The 16,837-nt window shown below is 41.1% G+C and overlaps 2 protein-coding genes across 2 annotated transcripts; both read right to left on the bottom strand.

Moving 5' to 3' along the window:
* Nucleotides 1–408: 408 nt before the first annotated feature.
* On the bottom strand, nt 409–7,112 carry coq3 (coenzyme Q3 methyltransferase). The gene is made up of 6 exons (XM_077720747.1): nt 6,872–7,112; nt 5,821–5,958; nt 3,439–3,538; nt 2,280–2,546; nt 1,256–1,415; nt 409–894 (listed from the first exon to the last, which is right to left on the bottom strand). The coding sequence occupies exons 1-6, from the start codon at nt 7,045–7,047 to the stop codon at nt 716–718; spliced, it is 1,020 nt and encodes a 339-aa protein (XP_077576873.1). The 5' UTR covers nt 7,048–7,112; the 3' UTR covers nt 409–715.
* Nucleotides 7,113–7,977: 865 nt separating this feature from the next.
* On the bottom strand, nt 7,978–16,603 carry pnisr (PNN-interacting serine/arginine-rich protein). The gene is made up of 13 exons (XM_077720470.1): nt 16,437–16,603; nt 15,885–15,990; nt 15,400–15,441; nt 15,165–15,338; nt 13,849–14,090; nt 13,405–13,567; nt 12,826–13,016; nt 12,476–12,610; nt 11,534–11,633; nt 10,947–11,000; nt 9,908–10,102; nt 8,746–9,814; nt 7,978–8,299 (listed from the first exon to the last, which is right to left on the bottom strand). Exons 2-13 carry the CDS (start codon nt 15,970–15,972, stop codon nt 8,266–8,268), a joined length of 2,487 nt encoding a protein of 828 aa, XP_077576596.1. The 5' UTR covers nt 15,973–15,990; nt 16,437–16,603; the 3' UTR covers nt 7,978–8,265.
* Nucleotides 16,604–16,837: the final 234 nt, after the last annotated feature.

Raw genomic sequence — 16,837 nt, 5'->3', positions numbered from 1 at the left:
CATGCAAATACCACACAGGTGGACAGACCTGGACTTGAACACAGGTCCCCTGCTGTGAGGCCGACCGGGCCACCGCTAGACTATTAAAGTGTCGACCATAAAAGTTGTATATTCTTCTAACGTCGAAAAATGTTTGCATATAAAGTTGCTAATGTGTAAAGAAACAAGTTTTGGCAAGCATACAACATATTTTCTTTTGGTGTTGTTGATTAGAATTTTAATTGGTGCAGACAGTTGTTCTGTCAAATAGAATATTCAATTAAAAATAAAATAAGAACTTGAAATTTTAGGCACTTTTTGGTATGAAACAAATACAGCAGGGCACTCGTTAATCATTCTTCTTCCTTCTCGGGGAATAAATTGAGCGTTGTTGAAAACATACTCGCCTTTCATGGAGACAAACGCGACTTATTCTTTGCCTTTGCCTTTATTCCCATTACATAATATACTCACATGTGAAACGCTTTCCAGCCTCGGAGCATGTGACTACCCCCATTTCCTCTCATCGCGCTAAAAATACTTGAGCCCCGTGGCTCCAAACTCACACAGAATATTTTACTTTTAGAATTCCCAACACATGTTTAGATTTTGAATTAGAAGCACGAAAATGCAATTACAATGTGGGACTGGAAAATCTTATTTAAATAGCCATTTGTTCTCTTGAAGAGCAAATAAGTAATTGGTTCAACTTTCTTGGGCTTTCTCTATGTAATGTTCAGTGGCTGTGTGTGTCTGCAGAATTGTCAGGGTTGCCAGTTTGGGGATCTGGCTCAGACTCTTCGGCCAGTTTAACGCAATGCAGGGCATAATTGACGGCGGTGCTGTTGATCCAACTCCAGGCTCCTGTTATCGGATTGTACATCATACCTTGGACTGACTGCACTGAGAAACCATCTGGTAGAAGAGGAAATAAAACATAGTGGGCTATTGTCCTCTACATTTGAACTAGAATGTTCCCAGCTTAGATAGATTCGACAAAAACAAGTTAAATAATCAATTTCAATTCACTAAGGAATGAAAAAAGCCACCAAATTTGGCATAGTAGATCATTGACATCTCCACTGAAAGAGTTCATGAATAAATAAATGATGGAATGGAATTTTGTATTTTTGCTTGTGTTGTCTTTGAAAAATATGGAAATTAACTAGAAGTTAAATACATATATATATATAAAATATATAATCAAAAATCCTTCCTTGTTGACATGTTCTGTGGCCACAGATTGAAGTCACTGGGATAGTATTTGGTAACTTACTAGACTCCAGATGGCGCTCCAGTTCTACGGGGCTGATGAACTTTTCCCATTCATGTGTGCCTCTCGGAACGATCCTCAGAATCTGCTCAGCCGCTACGATGGCCAGCGCGTATGACAGGTTGGTTTGATTAATCGTGGTGATGAAGAGTGAGCCACCTGGCTGCACAGAGAAATTACGATTATACATAAAAAGGTCAATACTGAAAACCCTTAATGTTGAATCAGGTCCATGTAATACCATGATTTGTGTCTTCCCTTATAAGACAATTCAGCGCATTTCTTGCAATATTAGTGCCTGTTTTGGTCAATATACCGCCAAATTGTTGACGAGGAAAAATGCTTAAAACAGCTTTGATATTGTTGATCACAAATAACTCCTCAAAATACTTGTTTTTGATAAACCATAAATGATATATACAGTTAGAATGACATCTAATTAGTCCAATAACCATCTTAAGATTTAATGATGTCCCATAAAATGTTTTGCCAGGAGTAATAGAAGCACACAGGCAACAACAATTGAATAGTTTTGGCGCAGAAATAATATACACTGATATTTAATTCATTCATTTTCTGAACCCCCTTTCTGCTCATTAGGGTCACGGGGGTGCTGGAGCCTAACCCAGCTGACTACAGGCCACAGGCGGGGGACACCTTGAATCGATCAGCCTAGTATGCATGTCTTTGTAATGCGGGAGGAACCGAGAGTACCCGGAGAAAACCCACGCAGGAGAATATGCAAACTCTACACAGGAAGGTACGAACCTGGGATTGAACCCTCGATCTGAGAACCGTGAGGCCGGCACGCTTCCGCCCAACACAGTGTCAATGAATGAAAAAGAATAATGAAGGTCGGGCTAGCTAGGGTTTTCTTTAGTGCTAACTAAACCTAAAAAAAATACATGCTAATCGATTCCCACTGAGGCTACCAAGCCAATGTCACCATATGCGCCTCAAAAGAATACACACACTGGGATATAGAAATGTACCAGACTTGAGGGAGCAGCTGGAAGCAAGCACACACCTTGATCACATGGCTGCAGCAGAAGATGAACGTTTCCAGGTCGGCCAGATGTTCCACAACCTCGGACGCTATAACGGCGTCGAACAGGACGTCTCCCTGGTCCTTTTGTCCTTCTGCCACATCTGCTGAGAGGTCCTCCAGGGTGCATGCCCGATAGCTGACCCGCTCGGCAAGATCAGGGTCTTGGGACGAATGCAGCTGTGCCGTGCCAATACTTTCTTCCACTGGATCTATACCTAACACGGTGGCTCCCAGGCGACCCAGAGGCTGGGGAAGGAATGAAAGAGGTGGGATGTAAGAGAGGATTGAGATGTACCTTTTATTATCATTGCATAAGTAAGTCAAAAAGAAACTACGTATGGGGAAAACTCATGAAACAACTCTTTAACGAACGAACGTCCAACAGCTTATTCCCAAAAAGGTTTCAAATAGTGCTCACGTAACGGTGCCACTGTACTTCATTTCTGATCCCTTGTGTGCGCTGAGATTTTGTTATATTTAATGTGTGCCTTGATTCAATACAAATTGGGAGCAGATAAAAAAAAGTGATTGGAACAACGTATTAGTGTCCCCTTGCGGAGTAGAACTAATAATGCATCCTAGTGTGAATGGCTTGCCCAAGGCCAGTGTCTTTCTCACACAGATGATCCTCAGTGATGGAAAGATTCCCTTGACAAAAACATCTAGAGACAGTTTCCCTGTTGCAATTCCCACAGACAGACTTTTTGGCTTACTCCTGTGTCGGCATCTTAATGACAGTCTGTGTGAGCTGCGTAAATACAGGACCTGATTTTGTCGTCCCAGATCACGCCGTACAGCTCGTAAAGCTGTGGCTGCAGTGAAGGCTGAGACAGGCGCTCGGTCCCTACCGAGCAGCGGCAAACACATAAACAATTGTAAACGACCGACTGTCCACTCCACCAAACGGAGACCAGTCAAGTCAACAGAAACGCTGAATTGGACAAACGTTTCAATGTCTATTGTTACATGTGAGGGCTGGCACGGGGGGGCTGAAAACACTTCCTCACACTGTAACAGTCTTAAGAAAAGACAACCTGACATAAATGACAGTCATTTAAAGATTTGTATAAGATTGTGTTGAAGGGGGAGTTTTGTTTGCTTATTCTTTCAACATCAGTTCTGCACATACAAAGATTACCTCAGTGAGCAAGCCACCTCCACAGCCGACATCCAATAATCTCAGTCCTGCAAGTGGTTTCCCGGGATGTTGTGCTTTGTGTGTATTCAGCAAATTATCTCTGTGCCCAAAAAAACAAGCAAAAATGAAATAGAAAAATCCAACATGCTGAATCAATCCCCATGAGGATTATTGTATGGGAGGATTTAGCCATTAACTTTTTTTTTCAAAGTTTTTAAGTTTAGTGTACAGTAGCAGAACAGAGGGGGGTTTTGCATTGCACAATACCTACCCGTTTAAATAGAAATATATAGTTAATTTTCCCATACAGAGAGGATCACGGCAACTTAGTTCTCAGTCTCAGTTAATTCTATTTTTTCATCTAAATTTTCCCCCATTTTCTGAACCGCTTTATCCTCACTAGTGCCGCAGGGGGTGCTGGGGCCTATCCCAGCTGACTTCGGGTCAGAGGCGGGGGTAACCCTGAATTTGTTGCCAGCCAATCGCAGGGCACAAGAAGACAAACTTCCAATCATGCTCAGAGTCATACCTAGGGGCAATTTAAAGTGTCCAATCAGCCTACCATTCATGTTTTGGAATGTGGGAGGAAACTGGAGTACCAGGAGAAAATCCACACAGGTGCACCGACTTGGATTTGAACCCAGGTCCCCCACTGTGAGGCCAACGCGCTAACAACTCATCTGCCGGGCCAATTAATTCAATTTTGAATTTTTGGTATTTTTAAATGGTGGTTGTGAGCTGCAATTACATCAAATGTTTTTGTTTTCAAAAGCAAAGGACAATAAGCAGTGTATAGCTATTTTCCAGCCAAATTTAAGATGCAGATTATCGCCAACCTCATCACACTGTCTCCATCTTGACTTGCCTCACCTTGTCAACACCCTCGTTTAAGTAGGGTGTCGCGATTGCGTTAATGTCTTTACCGCAACAGCTCAGGAACCCTTTTGTGCCCAGAACGCAAATACCAAGTAGTTGACAGATGTGAGCTAGCTAACAGAGATGCTAATTATGTAATGTGCATTCTGAATAATTAAAATTGTTGACTATCCCTAAACAGCGGGGAGTCCCAAATGTGCATTATGTTATTATAGAGGAAAGCACCATAGCAGCAATAAGAATATCACAGTTGGAATGTCAGAAGGTGACAATCCAGCAGCAAGAGTGCAAATGATGGTGAATCCTGTTCAGACATGTCCCCAGGGAAGAGATGCATCAGGCAAATAAGCTATAAACAAGACAGGGGAACTGGATCTGTCATGTTGTCACCCTAACGACACATCAATGGCACCAAAGGGACTTCGGTGGGGGTGGACGAGAACGACAACGGAGTCCGCGCTGGATGGTTCAAGTAGCGATTACCATGCTCAGCCTACAGAGCAGATCTTATCAATCAAAGCAAGCACACATGCAGCACTGGGATGACTCAAATGCTACTGGCTGAAAATGTATCCATGTGTGCTGGAATCCTGCCAACTTCAATTAGAATCCTAGAATCTAAGAAACCACAAGAATACATGTCCCCAGGTTGTGCTTGCAATAAAATATAGCAATATCTAGGATTGAAGCATTTAAAGGCTATTTATTAGGGTTATGGAATGATTAAACGTCTCAATTGAAATCAATAGGATTTTGATGCTTGTGGTTAATCACACTCAAATACAAAATCCAATAATGAATTGCAAAGGAGTTTGTTTACATGGTTATAAGGAGGTACTGCGATGTGGAAATATGTTTTATTTTTGTTTTTTTGAATAATAATAATAAAGTTGCCTTTGTGGCTCGTACTGTTTGGAACAGCACTCCAATAGAAAGGTCTCTGAACACAAATGCAATGTTCTTAACTGAAACTGTACAGAACACAGACTCAGATAAGTCTGAGAAAGGTCTTAATGTTGTCTTTGGTGGCTTTGACATTAATATGCAATTAATAGAATTAACTTTCTTAATGGGCGGCCCGGTGCAATGAGTGGTTAGTGCGTCGGCCTCATAGCTCTGGGGTCCTGGTTTCAAATTCAGGTCGCGTCCACCTGTGTGGAGTTTGGATGTTGTTCCGGGCCTGCATGGGTTTCCTCCAGGTACTCCGGTTTTCTCCCACATTCCAAAAACATGCATGGTAGGCTGATTGGACACTCTAAATTGCCCTTATGTATGGATGTGAGAGTGCATTAGTGTCCGTCTCCATGTGCCCTGCGATTGGCTAACCACCGATTCAGGGTGTGTCCCCCACCTGTGGCCCGGAGACAGCTGGGATAGGCTCCAGCACCCCCTGTCACCCTAATGAGGATAAAGCGGTTCAAAAAATGAGAGAGTGAGAGAGAACTTTCTTAATGAAGATAATGGAGTTACATCCTCAATATGTCCAACAGTAGTACAAACACATACCTTATGAAAGGTACTCTGAGGTCATTCATGGCATGGAGGGCCTTGAACTCTCCATTTCCATTCCACCATTTGACGGCCAGCGATTGAAAACGTTTCAGCTCAGCAGGGTCCACTGTCGTGTGATGGACTGATCGTGTACTTAAGAAAGGGTAAAATGCACAGACATTACACATAGGAATGGTAATGAAAACCATTTATTCAGTGAATATATCCATCCACTTATTCTCAATAGGAGAAACGGATCAGCTAAATTGGGAATCCCTGTCGAGTCATACACATCAATGGGGTACACCGTGGTCACCAGTCAAGTGCAAACAGTCAAGTTTTAGGAATGTGCGACATGATTGCAGAACTCTCGCAATAACAGAGAAAGCATGCAAAATGCAAAAACAAATACGACAGGACATTTTAGCATATTGAAAACACTGTTATTTTGAATATTTATGTGATCCAGCACAGTGGATGTCTGTCTCACAGTTCCGAAACCAAGGGTTTGATTCCAGGCTCTGGCCTTCCTGAGTGGAGTTTGCATGTTTTTTCCTTTGCCTGCATGCCTTTTACTCTTGGTACTATATGTACAAAATGGCAAATGTTGCAAACTCCATCTAAGTAAATACACTTAGCAGGTTGGTTAACTGCCAGATGGTAGTACTACACTGCATATCCACGCTAGATCACGTCCAAAGACAAAATGCAACACCAGACAAAGTTTTTCATGAAATAAGACATAAGATCCAATGATTGCCACATATGACATGATACATGAAAGCAAATACATGATGTAATAAATTACTAAATTTCTAGTAAATAGAGCACTTATTCTCTATTAAAAACTTCAAGGTCCTGTCAAAAAGGCAGACGAGATAAAATAAGAATTGGTGGATGTTATGCGAATTGTTTTGCACATTCGCCATTGACGACCATAAACGTCCACTTAATTTGGCAAGAAATAAAAATCATTCACTACTAAAACTAACAGACTAATGTACACTCGCATTCCTCTGAATTGCTTGTTGTTCGAAAGCATTCCCTCAACACTCAGGTAACGTACCTGACTTGATGGTTCGTGGCATGCTGTTGTATCTGCTTCTCTGCATTCATTTGAAGCCACAGTGATCGCTTTTTACAAGCCACGGCCCAGCTGTTTTGGTTCGGAACCACGTTACTCGGTACAATTATGCGGCTGTACAAGCCTAACGTAGCACGGCCAAACTTGTTGACAAACATGTTAATGACAAACTACTTGACATTTGATATTCATAGATACTAGATGTCTAAAGGCGGATTCGGGGACGTAAGAGACTGACAGACATATTGGGTCAGGATCTGGGGCAATTAACGTACGTTGGAGATATTCTCCACTAAAACAAGATTACTCCAGATTTTATTATTTATTTACAAGTGCATTCATGAACTGATTTTTTAACAACGCACGTTAGCGTGGCTGTGATCCAGGTTGGATAGTGATGAAAAATATTTTATGATTAGGACATGTAAATCGGCAAAATTTCCCCCCGTAACGACGCTTGTATCATTGACTCAGAGCACATACGACATCTAGTTATATATAAATGATAGCGATAAGGACTGTCATGCAATGCGGTACTCAGGCCATCACTGTGCGGCCAGAAACAGTTTTGCAGAAAAGTTCCTGGTGCTTGAATTTTTAATAGACGCAAAGGAGTTCATATATATCAAAGGTGTCAGAGTCTAGATTTTACAGAATTATTTTTGAGCTATATACTGAAAAAAAATGATTAAAATAATTATTGAATTAAAAGGGGGAAATTAGGAAATTGAATATACCGTTCAACCAATCAAATTAAAATGAAGAGTATATATACTAGTTTTAATTTTATCCTAAAACAAAAAGTTGGCACTCATGATTTATTTTCTTTGGCCACAAAGTGATGCAGCAGGCCAGATCTGGCCCCCGGGCCACCACTTTGACACCTGTGATATAAATTAAAATCTGTCACCCAAGAGGAGCATCTCTATTAGCCTACTAGAAGTAAACCCCACCTTTAAATGTATAAATAGTTGTTCTAACAAGAAACTCCAAAGTTGCAAGATTCAATTACTTTCTTAAAAATATTCTACAGCCACATACTACGAATAAAACAATTTCTGCTACACAAAATTAAAGGACCAATGAGATCAGACGAGGACGAATAATTTTATTGGACATCTTACAATGTTGTGTGGGAAAATCTGTGAATCCTGTTAAGTTTAAAACAATACATCTTCAGCTCTTGACATCAGTGGGCTTTCTCAATGACACAAGAAAAACAAATCTAAACCAGTCTTCCTGCTCAGACAAACTATAAAAAATAACATATTTACAATGGGAGAAGAAGGGTAAAGGGATGACCACCTACACAACTGCCTCTATAATGAGACAAGCCACTTGAACTCATGGAATTTAGTGTCAGGGGTGGCAAATCCTTAGTGTCTGCCATGACGATTAGGGGATGTTGACCTGAAAGAAATACATGGAAACATTAATAGTGCACTGATACATGATCTCGGACTTAATTTAAAAAGAAAAACAATACACAATCCTACTGCTTCACCCATCATATATCAACATAAAAAAAAACTTTATTTGCAATACATAGTGGCATTAAAAAAACTATTCTGTACAAGCATGCTGGAAGACCATATGTGTAGATTCACTTTTGTCTTCAAAATTGTCACAATTGTTCTTTAGAAGCACTATTTCAACATGAGCTGACATCATAACCGAACATACACAACTGAAGTTGTGTATGTTAATAGCAGGCTTCACAAATAATTTGTCCAACAATGGATTATTTCCTAAGATTTAAAACATGATGGTTAAAGGTAACCTGTGAGAAATGACAGTTAGACATACAATGAGAACACATAACAGGAATGAGTATAGGAGAAAAAAATGAATACTACCTTGATCGTGACTTAGACTTGTGTTTGCGGCTCGCCTTCTTACCAGACTTGTGCGATTTTTCCACTGATCGTGAGCGACTGCGTTTGGATTTCTTAGATTTCTTTTCCTTATAATGATCCGGCGTAGGGGATATGCTTGAATCAGAGTTTGACAATCTCTTGCTCCCTTTGGCTGAGCTCTTATTGCTGGATTTGCTATCCTGTCTGCAGTATCTGTCAGCTTGCGATTCGGCATGAGAGTCCGTTTCTTTCCGTTTCTTTAATTTACCATTTTCCTCATTAACGGAAGAAGTGGTCTTTTCTTTAGTCCTCGGTTTATCCTTCTTCCTTTCAAACTCTCGCTCCTTATCTCTATCCTTTTTTTTCTTGTCTTTCTCATGGCTACGGCTTCTATCTCGCTTCCTCTCTTCATCTTTCCCGGAGAATTTCTGCTTTTGTCTGCTGTTGTGACTATTGTCCCTGTGCTCCCTGCTCCTTTTCCTGTCCTTCTCCTCCTCTCTGCCCTTGTCTCTGCTGCGACTACGGCTCTCCCTGTCCCGGACCCTGCCCCGTTCTCTCGATTTAGATCTACTCCTGCGACTCCTTCGTTCTCTGGAATCGCTGTTGTCTTTCTTGTGGTGTCCCGCTCTTTGCTCTCCGCTACTTCTCCTCCTGTCCCGAACCTTTTCGCTACGACGTCTACGAGAGCTGCCGCTGCGACTTCGCCGGCGGGCCTTGTGGGACGAAGATCGACTACGTCGCCGCTTCCTCCGAGGGGAGGAGGATCGCGAGGAACTATGAGAAGAGGATGTTGAAGATGAAGAGGACGACTGACTGCTGCTACGACTGGAAGTAGAAGGAGAGCTGCTGCTGTGACCATTGTTTGGTGAACCGCTATCACTCCTGCCTGACCTTTCCTTTCCCCTGCCCAAATGCCTTACCTCACTCCTCTCAATCTCACTACGGGACCTACGCCTTTCTACCAAGAGTTCTGGCTCCCTCGCTTTCATTTCCTCTTTGTGATAATTTTCTAACTGGCCTTCATCATATTCAACCCTTTCTCTACTTAATCGTTCTTTGGCGAAGTCCTCTGAGGAAACAAAAGGAAAAAAAGCCTATTGTGAGTGTGCGAGGCAGTGACAGTTTAGCAAATGTGAAATTAAACATTTGGAGGAATTCTCACCACAAGCAAGCTGAGTATCTTGCGCATGTTTTTGTTGGAGCTGTTGCATTTCTCGCTCCTTACGGTAGAAGGTATCCATCTTCTCCCGGATACGGTGGTGCAACTCCTCCTCATCAGTGTCGGAGGATTCTGAGGCACGGACGCTGCGGTCATCTTCGTCTGCACTCTCCTCTGAACCATAATCCCCCAGCCCACCTGCCACCACAGAAGCCCCAAGATTTAGATTGGGAAATGCTGCTTAGTATCCCTAACTGAATCACAAAATCCTGTTTAGAAACAATTACCTTAACTAACCATAGTGTCTCGTGTATAGTAAGCAACCACACAATCTCCCTCCAAAAGCTAATTTTTATAGTTTCTATGGTTCTGCTGATAATAAGGCTAAAAGTTTAAGTATTTCTACAGTATGTTAATAAATCAAACTCAAATCTCTTGTCTTCAGAGATATTATATTTTTTGTTCTGAGTTCTCTTACCTTGCTAATAGTTCCAACACAAGTATTGCAGCAAATGAGCGTTGATGTTTGCCATTGCTGTGTACATGTGAGAATATGCACCCATGAGTGATTTGGCACCAGTGATCACTCACTCTTTAAAGCAGCAACCGAAATTTGCCATTTTGTGCTGTTCTTTAAAACACAAATTGGCGGTGGAGGCTTTTTTCCCCTAACTACCTCTAAAATGTTTACTCTGATGCCGTGCTGTCAGCCGCACGGGGTAACAGAAATATAGAGTCGCTATACAACTACTATTGTCAGTGAAAAGCTAAATTTATGCATTAGGGAAAATGTGTCCTATACACGAGAAATTATGGCAGGCTTATTGTATAATTAGGAGCATATACAAAAAATAGGTAGTGTATTGCATGCTTTTATCATAAAAAGGAGAAAACAAAAACCCTAGAAGGTCACTAACATCTTAGAGGTTAAATTGAATATCTGTGTGATATTTCTTCCCTACCACTATCCCAAACTATAGTAATAACTTAAAAACTTATATATTCCAATCCTCCCACCCACTGTAAAAAAATGGATACTCACTGAGACCAGTCAGAGAAGCCAGTGCACTTGACTGTGCCAGCTGTTTTGCAGGAGCTTTGATTCACATCAACAACAGGAACAACATGTTAAAACACATATTGCCATTCTCTCAAAGGCAAGAGTCGCTAGAGAAGGGATGGGGGAGAGGAGGAAGGGTCGGATCACAGATAAAGCACTATTCACATGAGCTGCCGTTGGTAACAGGAAACAAATTAAAAAAATAAAACAAAACAAAAAATGGGAGAAAAGAGAAAGTGTTAAAAACTTCCAGACATTCCAAATCAAAACTGTGTGAGAGGGAAAGAACCAGACTTTACTAGTGCATCACATGGTTCCAGTCCTAACCTATTGTAACTGCTGGGAAAGAGGACCTTCAGCACCATGTATAACACCATTGGGTTTAATTGCTCAGCTCTGACTGATGCATTAGCAGAGAATGGTTGTAGATGCCAATTATATCAAATACTCCCTTTTTTGCACAGCCAGTGCTGCTACACCAGATTTGAAGATAGAGCACCTCTTAGATTTTCTTTTGACGTTTAAATAAAAATAATGCGTTAGCTGGGCAAGACAAAAGCAAAGCAGACCTCGTGTTGCTTTGCGGTGGACTTCTTTTGAAATGTGCTGGATCTCTTCATTGGTGACCTCAAGAAGGATCTCGGTGAGAAGTGTTTTTGTGGTGACCATCTAAAACAACGACAAAAAAAAAGATTTGCAGTCAGTCACCAACTCCCTGAGCTGTTACATTAAAGTGGCACCTCGAGATATGAGCTTAATTTGTTCCAGGACTAAGCTTGTATGTTGATTTTCTCGTAACCCGTAGGAATGAACTAACTTTTTGCACGGCAACGCGCTCGGAAAATAAACAAATTTAAATGAACTTGGATTACGATGCAGACACACTCAAAAATAAATTTAATCCAACCTGACACTAAACTTAATTTCAATTTTGTTTTAAATGTTGATGCCTTACTTCTCCCGGCACATCAGTTTTTTAAAGGACCTCAACATTAAAATAAAAGTCAATGAATAAAATTATTAAAAATGTTATTAAAACAGATATAACTTTCAAATTATGTGCAATGGCCTGTAGACAAATTGTCCGGCGACAAACTGTCAGTTCGACAAAGTGTCGGGCGACGAAATGTCCGGTCACGATTTGCCCCACCTCCAACCTGACTTTCAAATGCAACCTAGCAAAGGCTGTTTGCTTTTGTATTCCCTTCAAAATATTTGCACACAAATGACCTCACAATAGGATAACGCACGACCACTTGCCAATGAGAAGTAGTATCTCACTCTAGTATTAGCGATCGCCTCGCCATTCGCAATGACTAACGGGAAAAAAAACACTGAAAAAATGCAACGCTCCACCCAGTGCTCGCAGAGACATTAGCCTTTCGCGTCAGCTTTCTGCTCATAAATCAAATTTGTCTTGAATCTCAAGATAAATATTTGCCCGAAATTATACTCGTATTTCAAATTGCTCGAATGTCGAGGTACCACTGTATTTGTAATGCACGACAGACCAGTTGGAATTCCTTTTCCTCTTCAGTCATTTCAGGCTCACTATCTTCTGCTGGAGGCGATGGACTCGGCATGAAAAACTCTTTTTTTACTGGAGGCTTTCCTTCATTTTCTTCGTTAGCTTCGTCATCGCTGTCCTGATAATGACAAGTAGCACAAACTTTATTTATGACCGCCAACATACTAAGCATTCACACGACAAAAAAAATGTTTTTACAAGAGAATCGTAACTTATTATTAATTGTTCCCCCCGCCTTTTGCCCGTGGTTGGCTGGGATAAGCTCCAGCATCCCTGCGATCCTAATGAGGATAAGCAGAATGGAAAATGACTGAATAAATGTTAAATACTTACAAATTTACTCTTGCGGGGCACACGAGGTCCATCAACCCCATCATCAACCTCATGATGTCTGTCATCATCCTTTGACATTTCTGCACGCTCTTTTTCCATTCGCTCTTGCTCCAATCTTTTCTGATTTTCTCTGTCCCGCTTTTCAAGTCCCTCTCGGATCCAGGCGGGTAGTGTACGCCTTTTCACTGCATCTGTAAATGGTAAAAGGTCCAAATAAGCATGCAACGTGTTACTACTGTATTTTAGGGACTATAAATCAGATTTTTATTTATAGTTTGGCTGGGCCTGTGACAAAGACTCAAGGGAAACACTGGAACAATACAAAAATTTGTTCAAAGAATAAAAATCAGGAAATAAAAAGAAAAACATTCCCCTTTAACTCATTGGCTATGATTGAAGGTAACAGACGTCCAATCCATTTGAATTGGGAGTGTTGGCAAAGAGTGTGGCAGCTCAAATGGATTGGACGTCTACTAGTGAGAGAGCAATTTAATTTACAGGAGGGGGAAATGGGCCACATTATTGGATGTTTATATTACCATCAAAGGCAGTGTAAAAATTAGGTGAAAATGGGCTTACCAAGTGGTGCCGGGACTTCCTGTTTCATAGGAAGCTGCATAGGCGATCTAGGCCGCTCTCTGAAGCCAGGTGGTCGGGCATCTCGTCTGTTCTGAGGGGGACCCTGCCAGTATGAGGAATGGAAGCCAGAGGGCGGCGGACCAAAAGATGAAGCAGCTCCATGCTGTTTAAAAGACAGTACAAAATACAAGTTATTTTATGCAGTCATATCTCTGAATTGCTAAAAGTGTCCTCTTCTAGAATGGCGGGAGCCAAAATGGCTAATGTTTTTTGGCCCAAAAGCTATAAAATGAAAAGCAAACCATGCTGGATCCTCAACATGCCAATAGATTCCCTCAAGTGCCTCAAGGAGGCAATGACTGACACACCTAGGTGATTGGACCTGGCAAAAATTCTATGGAAAACCCAAATGCTTCAACATTCTTTACTGCCTCATCTGCATACCTGATAATCAAACTGGTTTATGGCCATGGGGGCCATGGCGTAGCTGTCGGGCTGTGCCCCATACCCATGGCTGTTCTGGGGGAAAACCCCACGCCGTGCTTCAGAGCTGAACTCGGCACTGTCTGAGCTGTTGCCTTCTTTGCTGGGGTTCCCGACATCCATCTGGGCTGAGCCAGGAGGAATCCACGTTTGTTCAGGAGGTGGTGGAAGAGGCGGGGGCGGTTGGCCATGCATTCCCCATTCTGTTTATGACAAAATACTGAATGAGGTGCCGGTATAGCTTGTTGAACCAAAAATATCTAAGGGCATGCGCTTTGTATTTGACACCAGAGATTTTAATCAATAACCTGTTATCGCTACTTCAGTGATAGGGAAAATAAACCTTGTCGTCAGAAAACACAAAATTTAGTTATAAATCCCCACAATAGTGCGGGACAGACAACTACATAGAACAGAACTGCCAACCTCTGTCGACCCCATTTCAGGAGTACCCCTGTCCCATTTACGGAAATGTTGTTTTCACCAAGAGTGAATGCGACTCGGGCCAAATTGATATAAAGTTTAAAAAAATATTATTACATTAAAACAGGACAATTTAAATAAAACTATTATCATGCTTTTACATTAATTGAATGTGTTTTACAAATGTTAGTCCTTTTGGAGACGGCTTCAACATGCCAATCAACCACTGCTAGTGTCTGCTGGGTTTTTTATTAGAAATTTCATCCATTTTGCGCTTATCCCGAGAAGGCATATTGATAAGACTTACCAGTGCTGTGTAATCCCACTTCCTTGAGAACAACATGATATAATTTGTTTCAAAACAAAAGACGGGTGGTTCAGTCAGTCTTAATAATACTTAGTTACCCTCCATATGAAAAAAAAACCCGAAAATGTTAAAGGGATAGAGGCTACCTATGCAATCGTCTTCCAATTACGCTGCCAAAATTAATCCATTGAGAATTGACAGCTTTGTAAAAAAAAAAAAAAAAAAAAAACACGTGTGGGGTGTGCCGAATTTAAGAAATTGTATTTGCACTCAACAGGCTTTCTAAAAATGGTAATTATTGAGAATTGACAGCTTTGTAAAAAAAATTAAAAAAAAACACGTGTGGGGTGTGCCGAATTTAAGAAATTGTATTTGCACTCAACAGGCTTTCTAAAAATGGTAATTATAGAACAAATATAGTTGATCACTCAAACAGGTAACCCTCACTTGGCTAACATACCCTATAAAGAAAAATATATTGGGCATCGTAAAAATTATACTATACAAAGGGAACATTTTAATTGCTATTATGTTTACAAATTGGTACCTGGCTGCCACATTCTGCCAAAAGAAGAATCACTCTGGAACGACCCATGGTTGCCCTGTGTAGGCGGTTCATGACCTTGGATGTCCGGCCCATTTGGTTGAATGTTAGGCTCTGATCCAGTCGTTTCCTTATGAGCAATCCAAGCTTGTGCAAGGGCAGCCCAATCCACTTGACCTATGCAAAGAGAGAAAATAAGTATCAAAAGGCAAAAACCTGGTGGCACGGAAGTCATTACCTGGCAGTCCAGGTCCAGAACCAGGTCCACGTGGACTTGCATCTAAAGCCAAGAAAAAAAAGGGTTATGATTTTCACACCTAAAGAACAAGTATATTAGCTTTACTAAACACAGACCATTACATGTGAGGCAAGCCATCCAATGTGACTTGACTCGGCTAATCGGGTCTGCATTTACAACAGTACTCACTGACTGACTGCATGCAGTGCTGACAGAAAATATCTCCGTGAAAATTGAAATTAAGATGGAGAAAATGTGAAATTTCAGAAAATCACTACTGTAAAATGAATGGTTCCGAGTGGCCTGACAAGAAATGAGGAGCATCGGCAGTTTTTAAAATGGTATGAAATTAATTAGATTTCAGTAAGGTATGAATCAAACGCAAATAAATAAACTACGATCTTCCGGACCTTTCCGCCAAGAAATATTTTCAATCATTACCTATTTTAAATATTAGTTGGATACCAATTATTTTGCTTACTAACCTGGATCTTGCTGGTGCTGGAAAGACTGCATCCACTGCTGCTGGCTCAGAGGCCACTGCGGCCAGGGCTGGCCTCCCTGATCCCACATTCCTTTCGGAGTTCAAACCTGCAAACAGACAGACCCGATTTCACCGTTCTCCCTATCCAAAATGTTGCTGGTTTGATCGAAAATGGCTCAAATGTTAGACAGAGTCGTATGGCAAGAACGTTAGCATCTTGCTAAAATTAGCTGGCTTGCGATGTCAGGGTAACCTGCGCAAACTGAACATGTTTATTATGCAACGATCCAATAACCCAAAACGCACAACACAGCACAGTAAAGTAACAAATTGAGTAGAGTTATTTTTTTTAAAAAGCATATGTAATTTGAGCTAAGATACTCGGACATGCTAACAAGATTTCGAGCTAAGCTACGCTAAAAATGACGGCTAAGTAAGTCCCTGCACTTACATCAGAATGGAGGGGGAATTTGTACTTCTCATTTACATTATGTCTTAAAGGCTGCGATGACAGCGGCCTAAATGATAGTATGTAGTAAAAATGTAGTCTTACCTTTTCCCAACAATTGAGCTCAGGCGTTGGAGGTGCAAAATGGCTGCCACGGGAGAGAAAGCTAGTGTGAGCAAATGCGAATGACACTCCGTTTCCTGTCCACTATCCACAGTACTGTTTGACACAATCCTAAGAATTCAGGAATGTCTGCATCTACTTTAAGATCTAATACTCAAAATTACGACAGCCTTAAACAACCCTATCAATGAGGTCAATACAGATATATATATATTAATGAAGTAGGTTTAATTTATATCCCTAAATACCCTTTATCGGGGGTTTCAAACTCATTTTTTGTTGAGAGCAATGTTGTAGTTTCGCTTTCATCCAGAGGGCCGTTTTGCCTTCCAATTATCTCATCTTATTTTCTGTACCACCTTATCCTCATTAGGGTTGCCGGG

This window comes from Stigmatopora nigra, chromosome 7 (genome assembly GCF_051989575.1).
Source record: "Stigmatopora nigra isolate UIUO_SnigA chromosome 7, RoL_Snig_1.1, whole genome shotgun sequence".
NCBI classification, from domain to species: Eukaryota; Metazoa; Chordata; class Actinopteri; order Syngnathiformes; family Syngnathidae; genus Stigmatopora; species Stigmatopora nigra.
Note: the sequence above shows the minus strand (reverse complement) of the source record. Positions and strands in the feature narration are given on the sequence as shown.